The 20506-nt window shown below is 34.4% G+C and overlaps 1 protein-coding gene across 1 annotated transcript; it reads right to left on the bottom strand.

The window, feature by feature from the left end:
• Positions 1-7109: 7109 nt before the first annotated feature.
• On the bottom strand, positions 7110-11538 carry LOC111194038 (cyclin-dependent kinase 5 activator 1-like). The gene is made up of 2 exons (XM_049462718.1): positions 11425-11538; positions 7110-10392 (listed from the first exon to the last, which is right to left on the bottom strand). The coding sequence occupies exon 2, from the start codon at positions 10065-10067 to the stop codon at positions 9600-9602; it is 468 nt and encodes a 155-aa protein (XP_049318675.1). The 5' UTR covers positions 10068-10392; positions 11425-11538; the 3' UTR covers positions 7110-9599.
• Positions 11539-20506: the final 8968 nt, after the last annotated feature.

Genomic DNA, 20506 nt, shown 5'->3' with positions numbered 1-20506 from the left:
TCAGACCTGAATATTATTGAAAATCTGTGGTGTGATTTCAAGGGATGTCTATGCTTGAATGGTCCAAAATACGTTGAACCAGGCCAGACTCTCATTGGAAGAAATAGGAAGCGTTTAGAGGCTGTTATTTCTGCAAAAGGAGGATCTACTAAATATTGATGTAATTTGTCTGTTAAGGTGCCCACATTTATGCACTTGCCTAATTTTGTTAAAAAAATATATTTCACACTTTTTGTAAACCCTATAAACTTCATTTCACTTCTCAAAATCCAAATAACCAATGATTTATAAAGGAAAATCATGAAAATTATCAGGGGTGCCCAAATATGGTTGTTTATTTACAAGAGCTACAGTGGTTAGCACTGGGGGTTTATTTACAAGTTTAGCAGAGTCAATTTTACCACAATTTGGAATTGACATCCAGAAACCCTTAGCTTGCAAATTGACGTTCTTTGGATTTTAGAGAATTTACAAATGTTATGTAGGTAAAATTACTGCAGAACCTACTAATTTAACCAACACAGCACCATCCATCGATTATCATACATCAGCCATTAATTCAGCTCAGAAAAGACTCCATTATCCTCTGTGGTGGTCTTCATAATAAAAGTCCTCAGGCCAGATCATATACTTATATTAATTAAACATTTGATCAATATACAGTACCAGTCAAAATGTTTGGACGCACCTTAAATTTTTTTTCATTATTTAAAAATGTTTTGAAGACTATAGTACTAAAGTCATCCGAACTATGAAGAAAAACATGGAAATATTTAGTAAATAATATATTTTAGACTGCTTAGATGACAGCTTTGCATATCTTGTCTGTTTTTCTCAGTTTTATGAGGTAGAGTCACCTGGAATTCAGGCTTTCAGTTAACAGCTGTGCTGAACTCGTCAAGAGTTAATTACTCAAATTTATTGCCTCTTAATGTGGCGTTAGTTGTGACTGATAATGACCTCTGTTATATCAGATTAATTCATAACCAGAGTTACCAGCCTCAGAAACCACAAGTTAGGCATCGCAAATAAGAGCACCTAAATGCTCCACAGAGTATTTTGGTTTGTTTAACACTTTTAAGTTACTACATGATTCCTTATGTATTTCTTCATAGTCTGAATGACTTCAGTATTCATTTACAATATAGGAAATAAAAATCATGAAAAGGTGTATCCAAACTATTGAATTGGTACTATATGGTTAATTATCTAAGTTGATTAAATAATTCTGCAAAATTATGACAATGCTTGTATGAGTCTTCTTTCTCAGAACCTTTCTCTTTTCTTACAGTGCAGCCTAAGAGACTCCATGGTTTAAGATTTTTAGGTCCTGAAGCAGGAGTGGGTAACGGGTTTAAAGTAACAATAAAAATAAATAAATATATATATATATATATATATATATATATATATATATATATATATATATATATATATTGTTATCTTACTTAAGTAGTAATTATTTATTATTGAGTAATTATTTTCCATAATTTTCACATAATTATCTAAACTTTCTACTCCTTACATTTTAAAAATAGCCTCTCTCTACACTCTACACTACTTCATTTCAGCTCGTTTTCATTCCAGCTTCTCATCCATCAATAAAACCCCTATCCAGATCAATCTCTCTATCCAGATAGAGTGAATCTAATTGTGATTGGATGTAGAAAAGTATAAACATTTACCATTCAGACACCCTATTGGTTTGTACTGTGATCCATCACACCTGCACACATCACGCCCCCCCACACTCCAGCAAGAACATAGCAGACATATGTAGCCTAGTATGAAGATGATCCGTGCAGAGACTCAAGAGAACTCCAGACAAACTCCTGTCCAACTAAGCTTTTTTAATATATTTACATTCTACTCAAATACATTCATTTACAATGGGCATATATGCAGCTAAAATAGGGAGCCTAGTGCATCTCAAATGTATCAACATTAACATTTTAATAATATAACATTATAGTCATTATAGTTTCTCTGATTTTGCTATTTATAGGTATATGTTTGAGTAAAATGAACATTGTATTTTTATTCTAGAAACTATAGACAACGTTTCTCCCAAATTCCATATTAAAAAAGTTGTCATTTAAAGCATTTATTTGCAGAAAATGAGAAATGGCTGAAATAAAAAAGATGCAGAGCTTTCACACCTTAAATAAAGTTTTAAGAGTTCAGTAATCAATATTTGGTGGAATAACCCTGGTTTTTAATCACAGTTTTCATGCATCTTAGCTTGTTCTCCTCCACCAGTCTTACACACTGTTTTGGATAACTTTATGCCTGGACTCCTGGTGCAACAATTTAAGCAGTTCAGCTTGGTTTGATGGTTGTGATCATCTATCTTCCTCTTAATTATATTCCAGAGGTTTTTAATTTGGTAAAATCTAAGAAAATCGTAATTTTTAAGTATATGTATGTATGTGTGTGTTTAGTCTGTATACATTGAAGGTATGAGAAGTGTTTTCATCAGTTCAGGTTTACAAATGTCATAAATATAGCTTTTAATACAACAAAATTGCACCAAGTGTCCTTTAGGGGCCATCCATATGAACCATGCTCCTGTGGAATGTGTTACCCAGCTTTACTAAGTCATGCTTTGTGAAATACCCTCAGGTGCATCTGAACAGGTAGGCCTTTAATTCTTCTTTAAACCTACTGACTGCTCAACTATTGCTCTTATTACTGCACCAAGCTCACTCTCTTTTACTGCAGGACCAGTTAACACTTTCAACCACTCCACCATAAAACACAGGCAGTGCTTAGACGTCCCTGTTCATCACCTGGAGGTGTGGAAAACACCTGTTTAAAATGCTAACAGTGGTTACGCAACACAAGCTGATGGATAGACACATGAATCAGTCACGCAACAGCAAAGTATTTTCCTCCCTTCTCTCTCTCTCCCTGTCTTTCTGCAGAACTGTATGCCTGTCTGTGAATGTTCTCCTGAGTGATGGTGCTGAAATATGGCTGGTGCCGTAGCTGCAGTGAGGGTGGTGTTTGGGTGAATAATGGAGTTGAGATGCTGCTGTTTTCTCTTTTCCTCAGGAGTGGGAGGGGAAAATGTTTCCCTCATTTTTCTCCTGAAAGCGCTGCTGATCAGAGGAATTCCTGCCCTATCTCTCATCTCACTCGGACGTGAAATTCTGGTAAATATGTCGGTGATAAGACTGCAGGCGGCAGGTATGTGCCTGGCCTTGTCCTGCAGATATGATACCGCTCCAACAGGAAGGAGAGTATCAGAGTATCATCGCCGTCACTCGGCTACTTTTTTTTAATCTGCTTTCTTCCTCTGATATCTGTTTAAAGTTTTAGCATCTTAGTCAGATTTATAATCACCTTCTAAACACATCATACCCCAAAGTATCAGTGAACATTTTTGGTCATAGACTGTAAATAAGTATGAACAGCAAGACAGGGGTTGAAAAGTGAAGCCACTACTACTCTTACGCCCTCTGGTTTCTGGCTCCATTACAACTTTTAACCACACCTATTTTTATTAATCTGAATGAGAGATGGTGGAATATTTAATCTAAAATTACACATCCAGGTTTTTTTTTTTTTTTGGAAGTTGAGTTCTGTTTGGTTAGCACTTTTTTGTTAGCTAAGTAATACCATGTTTTATAATTATGGATGACTTTATTAATAAACAATTAATAAACAATTAATAAAACTACAAACATCATTTCTCCCAAATAAAATTCCAATTTAAAAATATTGTCATTTAGAGCATTTATTTTTAAAATACAAATTATATACAATATATAAATATTATATACATTAAATATATTATAATATATTATAATATATTTATATTATATACATTATATATGTACATTCTGCAAGCCCCCCTCCTGTGTTAATAACCCCCAATGTTTTTTTGTTTTTTTTACAGTTAATACGTTTTATAGGAGTTATTCCGTGATATTTAAAGGGGTGTGGCGATGTGGTGATTGACAGCTGAGGGCAAGTTGATTGACAGGTCGCCTGAGAGAGTGAACGCGCACCGCCACTGTGGTTCAGTCACAGAGCTCACAGTCAGATCTTTCTAACATTTGGATTTTACTGTTAAAAATGACATTTCTGAAGTAAAGCAGTGGCTTGTTCAGTAGTTAACTGTTGTAACAGACCCTCAGGGAAATGTTCTCTGTATTTTTTTCAGTAAGTGGATCATTTCCCTCCATTAATTCATTAGTATTCATACTTTGAACTTCTCCCTAATTTTAGTATCTAGGTTAGGGTTTTTAACCTAGCGTTAGGTACTTAATGCTAGCTAACTAGTTAACTAGCTTAGCCAATTCAGGTTAGCTTAGTTAAGAAACTTGTTTGGTGAAAATGACCTCTGCCGGGCAGGGTTGCCAGGTCCAACAAAAATATCCAGCCCAAAGTCTAAAATCCGCCCTTAAGAAGCATAACTAGCCCAAAATAGACGTTTGAAGTAAATGACAAAACAACTATGAGTGTACGACTTAGTATTTTGTTTATAAGGGATTTATTATCAGTATTGATATCTTTCATTAATAATTGTGTAACATTAGTGTTTTGTTTTATTAGTTATTTTATAACAGTTTATATCCCAGTTAAGTAACTTACATTTAATAGTAACATAATTAGTTAAAAAATGATTTTTACTTTAACACCCACTTTCCCGCCACCCTTGAATTTTCACCCGCGACTGGATTTGCAAACCAGCCCAATTTGGCGGGAAAACCGCAAACCTGGCAACTCAGCTGCCGGGTGTTCTGTCGAATTGTCCTACCCATCGATACATGCTTCCCAAAGGTACTGCGCACGCGCCGACCTACACAATTTAAATATTACTCTTGTTTTTTTTTTTTTTTTATATATAATTAATCTGTCTTAGGGGGGTTATGTGCATTAAATAACCTGGACACACTGACATTGCGCAAAAGTGTAAATGGAAACTAAAAAAAATTACAATTATTATCATAAATAAATACAAAGGCAGTTTGTAATGAGCTATATTTGCCATAACTTTGCCATGATACAATGATTTATGCAGTCCAAATCTAATAACGTACATCTACTGGAATTTCACTGGGTACATGCCCAAAAATAATGGTTCTTTTGTATTTTTACAGTTAAACATACATTAGGGCAGCATGGTTCGACAAGGTAGGACAATTCGGCAGAACAGCCAGGTTCCATTTAGGCCATATTTTGGCTGCAAAATGCCTTAATGAGAGTGAATGGGGACTTCCTGTCCATACTTATATACAGTCTATGAAGTGGACATGCTGTGGAAAAAATATTTAAATAAAATAACACATATGAACACCCAACCTGCATATTTTGTATTTAAATGACATTAGCAGTACAACATTTTGTATTTTTTACCCAGTTTTTGGTCTGTTTTATGCTATAAGTAAAATTATAAATGTATTATTTTTTTTTTTTTTTGCAATTATTGGGTATCAGTGTAAATTTAACTAAAACAATTCTAGGTGACTCTACCTCATAAAGCTGACAGAGAAAATGCTAGGAATTGCACAGCTGTCATCTACTTTAAAGAATCTAAAATATAAAACATATTCTGGTTTGGTCAGCACTTTTTTGTTAACTAAGTAATACAATGTTTAACATTTTGATTGACTTGAATGACTAGTACAATGAATAAAACTACAGACAACATTTCTCCTAAATAAAATTCCAATTAAAAAATATTGTCATTTTTTAATACAAATTATATAAAATATATAAATATTATATACATTAAATATATTATAATATGTATCATATATATTATATACATTGTATTTTAAGGATGTTAAAGACCTGTCTGTCTTCTTTAAACATACCTTTAAAAAAACATTGAAATATTTTATTTAAATATTTTATACATTTAATATTGTCATTTAGAGCATTTATTTTTCAAAATACAAATTATATACAAAACATACATATTATATACATTAAATATATTTTAATATGTATCATATATATTATATACATTATATTCTAAACATATTTTTAAGGATGTTAAAAATATATCTTTTGACTGTAGTTCAAGTTCTTTAAACATACCCTTATCTGTTTTTGCAAATTAACTCTTTGACTCTTCGTTGTTTAAACATCCTTCTAAAGTTTAATGTTTTTATTCACATTCTTTTAGTATGTGCAACAGATTAGTCTAATCAGGAAATTATATATCTGGTTAAAGTTTCTTTTAGTGTAGAAAAAGCAAAAACTGTTAATGCAGATTTAAATGTCATTAATCCCATAATATTCTTCAAAATAATGTGATATGAAGCTTTATCACTACTGTCTTTTTTACTAAGACAAAGCAAACTCATCTTCAATTATCTATTATTCTATAGCAAATCATATTTTTAATATTCAATAAATATTTCCAATTTTACAAATACCACAATTACACTTCATTATAAAATATAGATCAAACTAAAGTGTAAAATAAAGACCCCAGATTTAATTATTTGACTGTCTGCATCACTATAGACAATTCCACTGGTTATAATGTCAGTGTATGCAGTTATATAATAAAACAACAGAGGCCACACAAAGCAGTTTAACTTTTAACTGATTTTTATTTTATTAAGTTTTTTTCAGACAGAGGTAAAACATTTGACAGCTTATTTTTATTACAGAGAACTGGAAGGTCAGACACAGAGCAGAGAAACTTTACTTCAGATGCTGCACTTCTCCAGACCGCGGAGGACCGTAGTAATGCTGGTTCTGAACTGTGGATCTTCTGATGAAAGATCAAATCCTAAGACAGCAGTGACGCTCAGGACCCTCAGAAGGTGTTGGGGAGGTTTTGGTCTCCTGCTGTTTAGATGTACCTGCTGAGGCTCCTCCACCTTTCTCTGCCTTATATTGGGTCTCATTTTACTCTCTGTTAAGTTTATATATTTACTCTCTTATTCTAAATCTTTATTGTGTTTAGTGTCATTTTAATTTTGGTTTGTTTGGCAGAAAGCCCTATAGACCTAATAAGCTAATAATAAATCTACTTGTATTAACTGTATTGTAGCATTGTAGTGTTAAATTAGTTTGTGAATATTCTATAAAAAGCATATCTATGTACATTATAGGGATTTTTTTTATTATTAATTTTAATTATTTTTTTTTTTTATTTAATCTTTGCTTTGCTATTAATCTGAGTTCATAAATAGTCAAGAATTAATTGATTAGTAATAGTTTATTAATTAATAAGAAAAGAATAATGCTTATTTCTTTTTGACACTGGCAGGCTTAATAAAAGCACTTTAACAGCAGTTTAGATGGAATTAATATATTTAATTGAAAGATTATTTATACGTTCTATTATACTACATAATAATTAAAAATAAATGAGCTAAATAATTATTTGTAACTTTTAAGTAAAATTAATATAATTAATAATAATTTATTATGAAAGTGACCATTAAAACTGAAACTGGCAACCATATTGGTCTTAAAGGTACTCTGCCTAACATAAATACAAAATTATACTGGCTAATGTTACTAGTTATTGAAAGTTTTAATGATCTGCAAGGTGATCAGGTCTAATATTCAGTTGAATTGAAATAAACCTAAATAGCTAGGTCCGGGTCTAAACCCCTTTTGAGCAAGCCAGTGGCAACAGTGGCAAGGAAAAACTCCCTCAGATCAAGAGGAAGAAACCTTGAGAGGAACCAAGACTCAAAGGGGGAACCAGTCCTCCACTGGTCGACACCGGACATCCCAACAGATCACTAAACTAAATATATAGATAATAAATAAATATATAGCTATTGTTTAGCCGCTGTGTCCAGTCTTTAGTCCACTATCCAGTTTCTGTTTCCATCCTCCTGTAAAAATCTGATCCACCTATTTCTAGCTGATGTCTCGTCCTCAGGTCCACTTCTAGTATCCAGTCTGTGTCCAGTCCCATTGTCCTTCACAAATCCTCCTTTCCTGCATCAGCAGTTCCTCTCCCATCACGTACGCTGCTATCAAGCTGGAGCAGTGAAGGCTAGCATGTGCCGCCTCCAAAACACATGAAGCTGACAGCTGAACATGAATGGAAGTTTCCTGCCCTGCATACTTACCAGTTCTTCCACGTCTTTTTAAGTGTCCCAGGCCTGATCAGGTTCTGTCCAAGTGTCCTGCAAACTATTTTGTGTATATTTAATGGTGGTGTAATCTATTCGTTTTGTTCTTATTTAGTTTTAAATCTATTTAGGTTTTTGTTGTCTAATACTATGTTGCACTGGTTGCCAGTATTCCTAGTAGTAACATTAGTAATTATTTAATAGTAAGTATTTTCTTTTCTTTACTTATTTTATTATTTATATTTACTCGTTTTATTTCAATTTGTTTTCCTATTTTCTTCCCAATTTACAAAGCTAAATACCCAACCCACTCATTAGGACTCCCCCTATCACTAGTGATGCCCCATCACACCAGGAGAGTGAAGACTAGCACATGCCTCCTCCGATACACGTGAAGTCAGCCATCTTCTCAAACTGCTGCTGATGCAGCATTGCCGAGTAGCATCAAGCACGCTCGGAGGAAAAATCAACGACTCAATTCCGATACATCAGTGTAACCGGTGGTTAGAGATGACAGACTCTGCGTTGTGTCTTTACTGGATTTTATTCTGATAAACAGAAAAACAGAAACAGGCTTTAGCTCTGGCTAGATTGGCACCTCTTTTCTCCTCTCCGCTCCTCTCTCTCCATTACACATCATGTACAGAAAGGGCAATATTTGCAGAGATTTACAGGCTTACAAGATAATAAACTTAATAACAGAGTCAAAGATATTTAGCTTAGCATTTAATAGGTTAGACCATGCTCAAACTAGCATAATTAGCTTAGCCATTTAGCCACTTAGCCTAAGCGCTCTACAAATCTTTTTTAACACATATAAAATAAAACTCCTCATACCTGATAAACAGAAAACAGAAACAGGCTTTAGCTCTGGCTAGATTGGCACCTCTTTTCCCCTCTCTGCTCCTCTCTTAAGTATAAAAGCATATAAAAACAGGGAATAATTAGCTAGTTAGCCTGCATGCTAGCACAGACCATGTACTGTAGCATTAGCGGTGCACAAACATGCATCTAAAAGTTTTAATATTGATTACTAGCAAGATATTTTAATGTACAATAGTTGTTAATAAACTTAGGGACATATATAGAGCAATTTGGAGTTTTACGATTATATTAAAATATAGGATTATTTTGGATTAAAATTGAAGCAGTTTCTGACACCTACCTCTCCATTACACATCATGTACAGAAAGGGAAGAGGCAGGGTGAGGGGAGGAAATATAAGAGGGGGAAAGGGGAGGAGCCATTCCAACCCAGCCACTCTATATCAATACAGGCAGAATATAAGGAGAAGAATTTTGGGGAATTCTAACAATAAAACACTTGTATGTTTGAACTCTGTTACATCAGCTCACAGACGCCTCGTGCTGATCGACATCACCTTAGAAGTGAAGTAGGGAAAGAGCGCCATCTACTGTACCCACCCAGAGAGAGCAAGGCCAATTGTGCTCTCTCAAAGATCCAGTAGCCGATGGCAAGCTACATGAACAGGATTCGAACCTGATCAACCTGTAAAATAGAAAATCGAAAAAATAGAAATTAACAATCCATCTTCTTCTTCAGGTCGGAAACAACCTTGGTGAAGACGTGTGGCGAGATGTTGATCTCCAGCATCTTCCGGCTCATGCGCATGGTGATGTCCAGTGTGCGATTCCAAAATGTCTGCCTGTCGGTCTTCAGAATAAAAGGCATTGCTGGGTAGCTGATCTCATGGCCGATGTATGCATACGATACATACAGGCAGGAGAGGAGCACCGCCCGCAGCTCCTCCACGCTGGACACGTCCGCCGGAACAGTGTCGCGGCACAGCATGTAAAGAAAGACCACGGTGCCTGGGCAAATGAAGGGCTGGTCCTGATATCCGAGCACGGTCAGTGACACGTCAACGTTGAGAATCCAAAACGGGGGGACGGTGGGACGAAGACCCGTGAGGAGTCGACAGCAGCGACACAAGAAATCTCCTAACAACCGCAGCAGCCTGGAACAGAAGGCGTTCCTGACGACCATCCTGTGGGTAAGAACAGTGGTCGAGGTCTGCGTCTTCCTCCTCTTCGCTGCTGGATCTGCAGGAGCAGCAGATGCTCCAGGGTCATCAAGTGTCTCCTGGGGTCTGGTCCTCTTCCTTCCCCGTTGCTCCGATGAGGTGGCCAGGTTGATAATGGCGATGAAGATGTTGGGTGTAAGTGAAAGTATATGTAAATGTAGAAAGTGAGTAGAAAGTGAAGAAAGTGTAGAAAGTGTGTGGTGTAAAATGTGTGTGGTGTAAAAACCTGTTGGTGTAGATCTGGATGGAATGGAACTGTATCAGGTTGAAGGTCAGTTGAAGTAAAACCTGTGAAGAAAAAAAAAGTCTTTTAGACCATCCTTTCATTTCATTCCTTCATTCTAACTTTGCAGTAAAAGAGAGAGAAAATGTTCTGACCAGCCTGTAAAACAGCGTCATTTTGTAACTTTTCTTTTTCTCAGCCACAATATTTACATACAATCTGTCTGTTCAGCCCCACCCACTCATACTGAAGTTATAAGGAGAATGAGCACAATACAGATCAGCCAGTCAGAACTCACATCATTTACATATATTAGTCTCTACTAAGGCACAGTAAACAGGTTGTTTAATTCAAAGCAATACAGAAAGGCTAAAAAAGCACAAAATGAACTGCAACACACATCATACGAACATCCCAACAGCATATCGTCGTTGTCCAATGAAAACCACTTATCTCCAAAACAGCAACTTTACAGGAGAGAAAAAAACTTACAATAGAAGTCAATGTAAAAAGAGTTTAATTCAGGCCATTTTGAAGATTTTCTATTGGTCCGTTCATTAAGAAATTTTGGAATGGACTTTTTGTATTGGACAGTTCAAATTATGTAGTAAACTAAAAATGTAAAAAAAATTGAGATACTTGTTTTTCATTGGACAGCGACAATATGATAAAAAAATAAAATAAAATAAATACCAGTAATAACAGTAGTAATAACAGTAAAGCCTCCCTTCAATAAGGCTAAGTCACGTGAGTCACGTGAGTTAATCTCTGTGCAAAACCATATACACGTGTACTATACATATACTGTATTATTAATAGCATGTATTAATAGCATGTACAAGATGAATTTTCACCAGATCAGATTAAAACATCATTATAATCTCATGTTCACACAAACTATATGTAAAAAGATAAGTTAAATAATAACAATAATAAGAAAAAAAGAGGTGAGTTTCAATAGAGTAAGTTAGTTTACTTAGCTAGTGTTTTATTAGCCTGTGATTAGCATATAGCTAACGTTTGTTTATGTTACGGTTTGGTTCTTTTATTAATAAATAAATTAATGTAAATGATATTAAAAGTATATTAATACTCACGGTGTTGTGAGGATCACCAGCGACTCGCAGTAGAGCCGCTGGTGAAGGTGTAGAGCTGAGCTGTAGAGCTGAGTAATAGAGCAGTAAATTACAGAGTAGTCTCCAGTGCTGTAAAGCGCAGAAGTGACTGAAACAGAAACACAGATGATTTAATAGCGCTGCCATGGCGACCATGGAATTCTGACACTGTTTACTTTCAACACTAACAGCAGCTTTTCTTTACTAGAATAAAAGTCACAGATATAATAATGATAAATTCTAAAATATGTAATAATATAAGTTTTATATACAATATATATATATATATATAATTGTATATAAAAATAATATTATATATATTTTAGGTTTTGTCATTATCATATTTGTGACTTTTATTATATATATAATAAAACGATATTAGTAAACAATTTGGTATTATATATGTAATAAAGTTTAGGTTATTATATATACATAGTATATATATATATATATATATATATATATATATATATAATATAATATAAAATACAATAATAATAATAATAATAATAATAATAATAATAATAATAATAAACAATAATAATCATTATGATTATTATTATTATTATTTCAGAAATATTACTAAAAGTACAGATTATATAAAATGATAAAACATTAATAAATAAGATGAAAATACATGTAATAAAATATGTTATTATTATTAATAATTATATTATGTGAAATATTTTAGATGCTATTTGTAATTAAATATAATATTCATTATTAATAATAATAATAATAATAATAATTATTATTATTATTATTATTATTAAATAACAAGAATACGAAAATATGCAGATTGTTGTAAAAGCAGCCTACATTAAATCACAAATGGCAGCTAAATACATATGATTTTGATAACTGGATGGAGGAGCATGTGCACAGCACAACGTAGCAGTCTGTGAAGTCAGGTACAGACAAGTGCACTAAGTGGTGCTCACGACTTAGTAAGTGGTGCTCACCACTTAGTAAGTGGTGCTCACCACTTAGTAAGTGGTGCTCACCACTTAGTATGTGGTGCTCACCACTTTCTACTTTAAAAAAAATACACCACATCCCTTTAGGGCCTCCGTAGGTTACAGCTGTGTAGTTTGAGAGTTTTGCTCTTAAAGGAGATTAAAGGGAATCTAAGCTTCTCAATTTGTCATGGTTTGTACAGAAATCTTATTATCCAGCTATATTTGACAGAATTCGACAGTTTGACATTCTCCGACACCTATAATTGAACATTTTTACAGGAATTCCCAGTTTACTTATGATTACACACCTGCACTCCTGCTTTCTTTAATGTGCTCAGTATTTACTGAGTCTGAAGCTGACTGTCATTTAGAGAGAATGGGGTCGTGACCTTTTACCATATCCATCCTGTACAGTAAAATTGCAATAATAATGTTCTTATTGATCATTTCTATATAAAAAAACAGAGCTAAATCCTAAAACCACGTGTATCCAGTGCGTGCTGGCAGTTCAGCAGTGTTCTCATGGTTTATAAATGATTAACTCAGTAAAGTCGTGTTTTTATGCGAGTCTGAATGAATGAATAATCAGACTGAGCACTGGGACGTTTCAGACCACAAATATGTGATGACTGCAGTTCTGGTTTGTTGTGCAGGGAATTCTCCCGGAGTTTGACCTGAACTCCACTCTTATGGTTTGGCAAGATTTAACCAAGAGGATAAATGTGGCTTTGAGAGTATTATGGGATAGTGAAGAGAAATCAGAGGCTTGCATAATCAGGAGTCTCAGTGTGTGTATGTATATATATATAGAGAGATATATATATATGTGTTTAACTTCTATTTATATATTTAGCAGTTGTATTAAAGAGATATTATGGGATATAGTGTGTGCTGGCATAATCATGACATACTTTCTCCACACAATTGGCCCTTTTTTTTTTTTTTGCATTATTTGAAGTCTGAAAGCTCTGCATCTTTTTTGTTATTTCAGTAATTTCTCATGCAAATAAATTCTCTAAATGACAATATTTTTATTTGAAATGTGGGAGAAATGTTGTCAGTAGTTTATAGAATAAAACAACTCAACTCTTAATTATATATATTATAAGTGCTCTATTAATTATATATATATATATATATATATATATATATATATATATATATATATATATATATATATATTATATTATTGATATATTGATATAATATATATTAATATATATTATTGATATATATTAATATCAATCTTCTTTGGAACGTAGATAATTATTTTTTTGGCCATTAACACTATATACTGCACTGTTTACAAAAGTTTTCATAACTTTGTCCAAACCTAAATTCCTATAAAGTTAGGATGTTGTGTAAAACAACCTATATTCAATTTAATACACTACAAAGACAAGATATTTTACTTTCAAACAGATAAACTTTATAGTTTTTTGCAAATATTTACTCATTTTGAATTTGACGCTGCAACACGTTCCAAAGAGGTTGGGACAGGGACAACAAATGACGTGGAAAGTTGAAGAATTCTAATTCTGAACAGGATAATTGGAAACAGGTGAGTCATGATTGGGTATAAAGGGAGCACCACCACCATGAAAGGCTCAATCGTTCACAAGCAAGGATGGGGCAAGGTTCACCACTCTGTGAACAACTGCGTGAGCAAATAGTCCAACAGTTTCAGAACATTGGAAGGAATTTAGGTATTTCATCATTTACAGTCCATAAGATCATCAAAAGATTCAGAGAATGTGGAGAAATCTCTGCAAGTAAACAGCACGGCTGAAAATCAATATTGAATGAGTGTGACCTTCGACTCCTCAGGCGGCACTGCATTAAAAACCCACATCATTCTGTAATGGATATTAATTACCACATGGGCTCATGATCAAGTTAGAAAACCATCGTCAGTGAACACAGTTTGTTGAATATGAGGGAGGTGTTTAATACACCTATAATAATCACAACTTTCTTTCATGCTGAAATACTTTGTATTATGTAATTTAATAAAAAACTGACATAAGGTATGGCATATTAATGAGTGTATAAGTTTTATTAACAAAAATATATAAATATGCAAATTCCACCCAGTTTTTATTTGAGGAACATTGTTTTTTTAAATGTTCTTAATCATTTTTTTTAACAAATGGAGATCCCTGCTCATATCTGGCTTTAGTGGATACTGATTTTGTACCAAATCACAAACCATGATTATAATCAAATGTTAAAAACACCTGATTGAATGTATCATCATCATTATTCAATTACCTTAATTTGTTAGCCTTAAATTGGCTCCCATTCAAAGTATTATTTTTTTAATGTGTAGCAGGTCTAAAATACAGGAAAGGATGTATATTAATAAATGAAATATTTCGGGTTCATGCAGTCAGATCTGCATTCAAATATAAGCCAACGTAAATGTAGGGAACACTGTTTTTGTGGTTGTAACTTTAGATTACGTTAATGGTATATGAAAAGATATATGTGGTTAAATTGCATTATTGCATTTTTGTTGTATTTTTTCTCAAGAATGGAGGTTTCTAATGAGGCATGTGGTGTTGCTGTGTATATGGCACAGATGCCTTGGGGTTTTTAAGTCATATGTTATGAGAGGTGGGTTTGTTGAAATGAGAATTTTGGCTATAAAAGCTGAACAATGGCGCGCTGTCAGCAGATGAGCTACATGTTGAGCCGGGCCGACTGAACGTTGGATTGAGGGTGTAGGCCCAGCGGGTCGGCTTTACGGGTGCAGAGACAGACGGAGGGAGGGCAGGGGAGAAGTGGAGGGGGCAGGAGCCAGCGAGTCTGACCCCACAGACGATAACCCGAGCGAGGAGGGAGAGGAGCAGTAGCAGCCTGTCAGCGAGATGACTATCTGCCCCGGCTGCAGGGTTAAACACACACTTAAGGGCCTCCACCACGACCCAGATAATACAAGGATCGTGTGTGTGTGTGTGTGTGTGTGTGTGTGTGTGTTTGTGTGTGTGTGTGTGTGTGTGTGGAGACAAAGACACTCTGCTTTGCCTTGAAAGCCATTTTCTAATTGGGTCAGAATTTGTACTGCTTAAAGGTCTTTCTTGCATTAGTGTGTGCGTGAGGTTGTGTGTGTGTGTGTGTGTGTAAGTGTGTGTGCGTGTTCTTGTACTTCTGTTTTTGTGAGGACTTGCAGGTGCCCCACAGTGACAGTAGAACAGGGACGTGTCTCTGGTTCTCACACATGAACATACACAGATATAAATAGCAGAAAATCAGCTTCTGGATGCTAAGGTAATGTTTATGGTAATGTTTAGGTTAAAACATTTGTGCTCAGTTTAAATTAGAAGTAGATCAGGTTAGATAAAGGTAGTTTTAAGTTAGGATTGAGATAAGGATTAGTAAAGTTATGGTTCTGTTTAGGATAGGATTAAAATTAGGGCTATTAAACTTAGTGTTAAGTTTAAGTTATGAGTAGATTATTGTTAGTAAAGTTGAGGTTAGGTTTAGTTAGGGTTAGTAAAGTTAAGGTTTGGTTTAGGTTAATGTTAGGATTGAGATTAGGGTTAGTAAAGTTAATCTTAAATTTAGGTAATGTTAGGATTATGATTAGGATTAGTAAAGTTAAGGTTAAATTTAGGTTAATGTTGGGATTGAGATTAGGGTTAGTAAAGTTAAGGTTAGGTTTAGATTAATATTAGGATTGAGATAAGGGTTAGTAAAGTTAATTTTAAATTTAGGTAATGTTAGGATTAAGATTAGGGTTAGTAAAGTTAAGGTTAGGTTTAGGTTAATGTTAGGATTGAGATTAGGGTTAGTAAAGTTATGTTTAGGTTTAGGTTAATGTTAGAATTGAAATTAGAGTTAGTAAAGTTAAGGTTAAATTTAGGTTAATGTTAGGATTGAGATTAAAATTAATGTTAGGATTAAGATTGTTAGCAAACTTAATGTTAAGGGTAGGTTTAAGGTTAAAATAAAGGACTAGTTTAAGGTAAAGAGGGTTTAAGTTTAGGATACAATGATAGTACAGTGATTATTATTGATACGGTTGGGGTTTAGCTTTTAACAGTGTTTTTTTTTGTCAAGAACCTCATTATACATGTACAATTTGAGAAAGTTCCTCAAACCCTGTACAGTTTCTCTACACTTCGAAACAGTATGTAAAAAAAAGAGGTTCTGTAAAGAACCATCAAAAAGTTCTATATAGAACTTTAAGTGATTCCTTCATCATGGAGGTTGACATGGGACAGGACAAGAACGTGACACTGGTACAGGAAGAGTCAGGTCTGGCTGACCCACATGGCAACAGCACCTTTAGCTTTAGCTTTAGCTTTTGCTACTGGACTACTAAACAATAGGACAGTTTTAAACTTAATCAATTTGTTATTTTATTTGAGTTCCAAAATTCAGGTTTCTTATTCACATTTTTAGATTTTGAGGATCTGGTTTAAAAATCGGACTGTGCTACAGGACTACATGAATTATATGATAACTGCAGTAATCTGAATATAAACAGATTTTTAAGTGAATTTAACTACATTTCTGAATAAACTCCCTCAGTGCTCTCTATTGGTGGTTCTCTTGGTGCTTCCAGACTCTGGTGACTCTGGAGAAACGAAATTGGTTTAAAGTCGGGGTTGCCCCCTCCGGAGAGGGCCTGCCCAGGGGATCCCCGCTAATTTATGTGCTGAGAAAGGGGTGCATGTTGCCGGTGTAAATCCTGGGTTGCCGTGGAGCACTGACAGCCAATAAAGGGGCGAGAGGCAGCCAGACAATGCAGAGGGCACGGCGGAGGCCAGCCCAGACAGCTGCAGTCTAAAACACACACACACACATATACACACACACTCAAACACCGGGCAGCATGGGCCTTCTGAAGACAGGCCAGCAAAGCAGATGTTCTACCACCCGTCACAAAGAGAGTGTGTGTGCATGTGTGTGTGTGTGTGTGTGTGTGTGTGTGTGTGAGAAGGAGAGAGAGAGTGGGCGGGCCATTACTGGAGACAAACTGAGGCAGAAGATCCACACAGGCTGGAGCGTTCAGTAACTAAGAGCTGGGAGATAAGAGTTTGGAGCGGGCAGGTTGGCACTGGCCTGTTCTGAAAGCTACACGCTGCGCTGTGATAAGATGCAGCTGATAGAGATGCTTGTAGAGATGCTGTAGACATTGTGTAGCAACCTGATGGATGTAGATTAAGATGGCACAGTAAAATTGCTAAATTAAAAGAAAAAAAAAATCTTACAGAGTTGAATTTAACATTGTCGCAAATAATATATGGGTCCCTAATTTAAAGATGTATAGACGAGTCATTAACTGTGCACTGTGCAGCCTGATTTAGGGCATTTCAGTGTGTCTTTTCTATCGTAACGATGGGAAAAGTATTCCTTGCACGTCTCGAAAAAACGTAAAAGACATGTATTAATTCTCTTAATTAATCACTAGTGTGTTTAAGCAGCAATGTTATTTGATCTGTAATCTCTATATTGTTGATTTCAAAGTTTCAAGACACCTGGAAAGGAAACTTGCAGAACTGGCAACATTCTACAAACCAATCAATGTCAAGTTTAAGGAGGCTCCACCCATATATGTGATGATGACAAGATGTAGTAAAGTTGTTTAGTGTGCTCAGTCACTAAACTACAGTGCGAAACCAAAACCTAGACTTTTAGATGTAAATAAACACCCTAAACATGTGGTAAACATGTCTTGTTAAGCCCTGCCTTCTTAACACCACACCTGGACAAGTTCTTTGTACAGGTAAACAAGTAAATATTAATCTGTTAATATTCATAAACGCAATAGCAATGTGATTTTCTCAGATAAGAATTGAATTTCTCAAAACTATTCAAAAAACACATATTTCAAGAAGAACATGTAATATATGTTTACATTCATACACCTGAAAGAGGCCAGCTTAAACCTGATAAAATGTCAGTGTTCTGGTGGTCTTGTCTGTCGTGTCTGTGCTACAACGTCATGGTCTTTTGTTTTGTTTAGTTTTTTTTTTTTTTGCACCAGGAGTGGCATAACGTTATCCAAAAGCAGTGTGTAAGACTGGTGGAGGAGAACATGCCAAGATGCATGAAAACTGTGATTAAAAACCTGAAAAGTCCTGAACTTTTAAAACCTGAATATGAACTTGTTTTCTTTGCATTGTTTGAAGTCTGGAAGCTCTGCATTTTTTTTTTGTTATTTCAGCCATTTCTCATTTTCTGCAAATAAATGCTCTAAATGACAACATTTTTATTTGGAATTTGGGAGAAATGTTGTCCGTAGTTTATAAAATACAACAAAAATGTTAATTTTACTCAAACATATACCTATAAATAGCAAAATTAGAGAAACTGATTCAGAAATTGAAGTGGTATCTTATTTTTTTCCAGAGCTGTATATGAAATATAAAAATATGAAATAAATCTATAGCCTGCTTTGGTGGAGAATGCGGTCAAAGTGTTGTTCACCTGAGAGGTTATTCAGCTCAGCGACTTCACATAATCGAGGACACATTACACTGCATTATTCTCATTCTTTATTTTTCTTTTCCCCCTTTTCAGCTTCGTCCTGCGTCCCCCAATCTCTCCTCAAATTTTCCTCTCCTGCTCCTCTCCCCCCTCCTCTCTCTCTCTTTATCTCTGTTTTCTCTCCTCCTCTCTCTGCCTGCAGGCTGTGACCTGCACACAGATGCTCAGACAAGGCAGGCACGCATCGCCGGAGTTGTGTATGTGTGTGTGTGTGTGTGCATGCACTCACGTGCACAGAGCAGTTTTGTTTTCCAGTAAACCCCTCTAATCGTTTCACATCTCAGTATCTGATCTCTCTAAGTGTCTCTTTCTTTCGCTCGCTGTCTAACCTTCAAACGTGTCAAATAAGAGCTTTAGACTGATGTGACACACCTCTAATAAACACAATGTGTGTGTGTGTGTGTAAAAGTGTGTGCATCCACTATGAACGATTTAGTAACAGATATGGATTTTCAGTATTACAGGTGGGACAAAATATGCATATTATGATTTACTGTATAGTTTCTACATTATTGATTTGCGCCGTCAAATATGAGGATTTTACCTGTAACACAGATGCTCTAAACTGTCTGAGACTTGTCCTTTAATCTGACTTATATGGTTAACCTACAGTATACTGAAGAATACTGGTAGTTAAATACTGTGAAACTAATACCAAAAATTTCCATACTTCCTAGTATTTTTTTATTTAGGAGTATTTTATCCTCTTCAGTAACACAGATGCTGTGAAATATTATAGAAAATTGTCTTGAAAGAGGCACAAAATCACAGTATCATGATATTATTGTTATCGTGGTCAATGTATTGTGATAATATTGTATCCTGAGATGCCTTGTGATTCACATACCTAGCTAGTATCTACTATAAATATTTTCTATATTTTATGTATTGTTTAGTGTCTACTACGAATAATTCCTTTTCTACAATAATATATATATATTTTTTACTATGAATGATTCATTATCTATTATGAATGATTCAGTATTTACTATAAATTATTCAGCATCTACTATGACTAATTCATTTTCTTTTATAGATGATTCAGCATCTACTATGACTGATTCAGTATTAACTATAAATTATTCAGTATCTACTATGAATGATTCAGTATTAACGATAAATGATTCGGTATCTACTATGAATGATTCAGAGTATACTATGAATGATTAATTGTCTATTTAAAATTATTTAGTATCTACTATGAATAGTTTAGTATCTACAATGAGTAATTAGTTTTATACTACATATTATTCAGTATCTACTATGACTGATTAATTATCTACTATTAATGAATGTCTTTACTATAAATTATTCAATATCAACTATGAATGATTCAGTATTTACTGTAAATGATTCAGTATCTATTATAAATGATTCATTATCTGCTATGAATAATTTATTTGTCTACGATAATTGATTCAGTATCTACTATGAATAATTAAGTGTCTACTACCAATGACTCAGTATCTACTATAAATGGTTTAGTATCTAACATTAATGATTCAGTATCTACTATGAATGGTTTATTATCTACTATGAATGGTTTAGTATCTAATATGAATGATCCAGTATCTACTATGAATGGTTTATTATCTAATATGAATGAT

This window comes from Astyanax mexicanus, chromosome 13 (genome assembly GCF_023375975.1).
Source record: "Astyanax mexicanus isolate ESR-SI-001 chromosome 13, AstMex3_surface, whole genome shotgun sequence".
In the NCBI taxonomy this organism is placed as follows: domain Eukaryota; kingdom Metazoa; phylum Chordata; class Actinopteri; order Characiformes; family Acestrorhamphidae; genus Astyanax; species Astyanax mexicanus.
The sequence above is the reverse complement of the archived record's forward strand: the minus strand, read 5'-3'. Positions and strand labels throughout refer to the sequence as shown.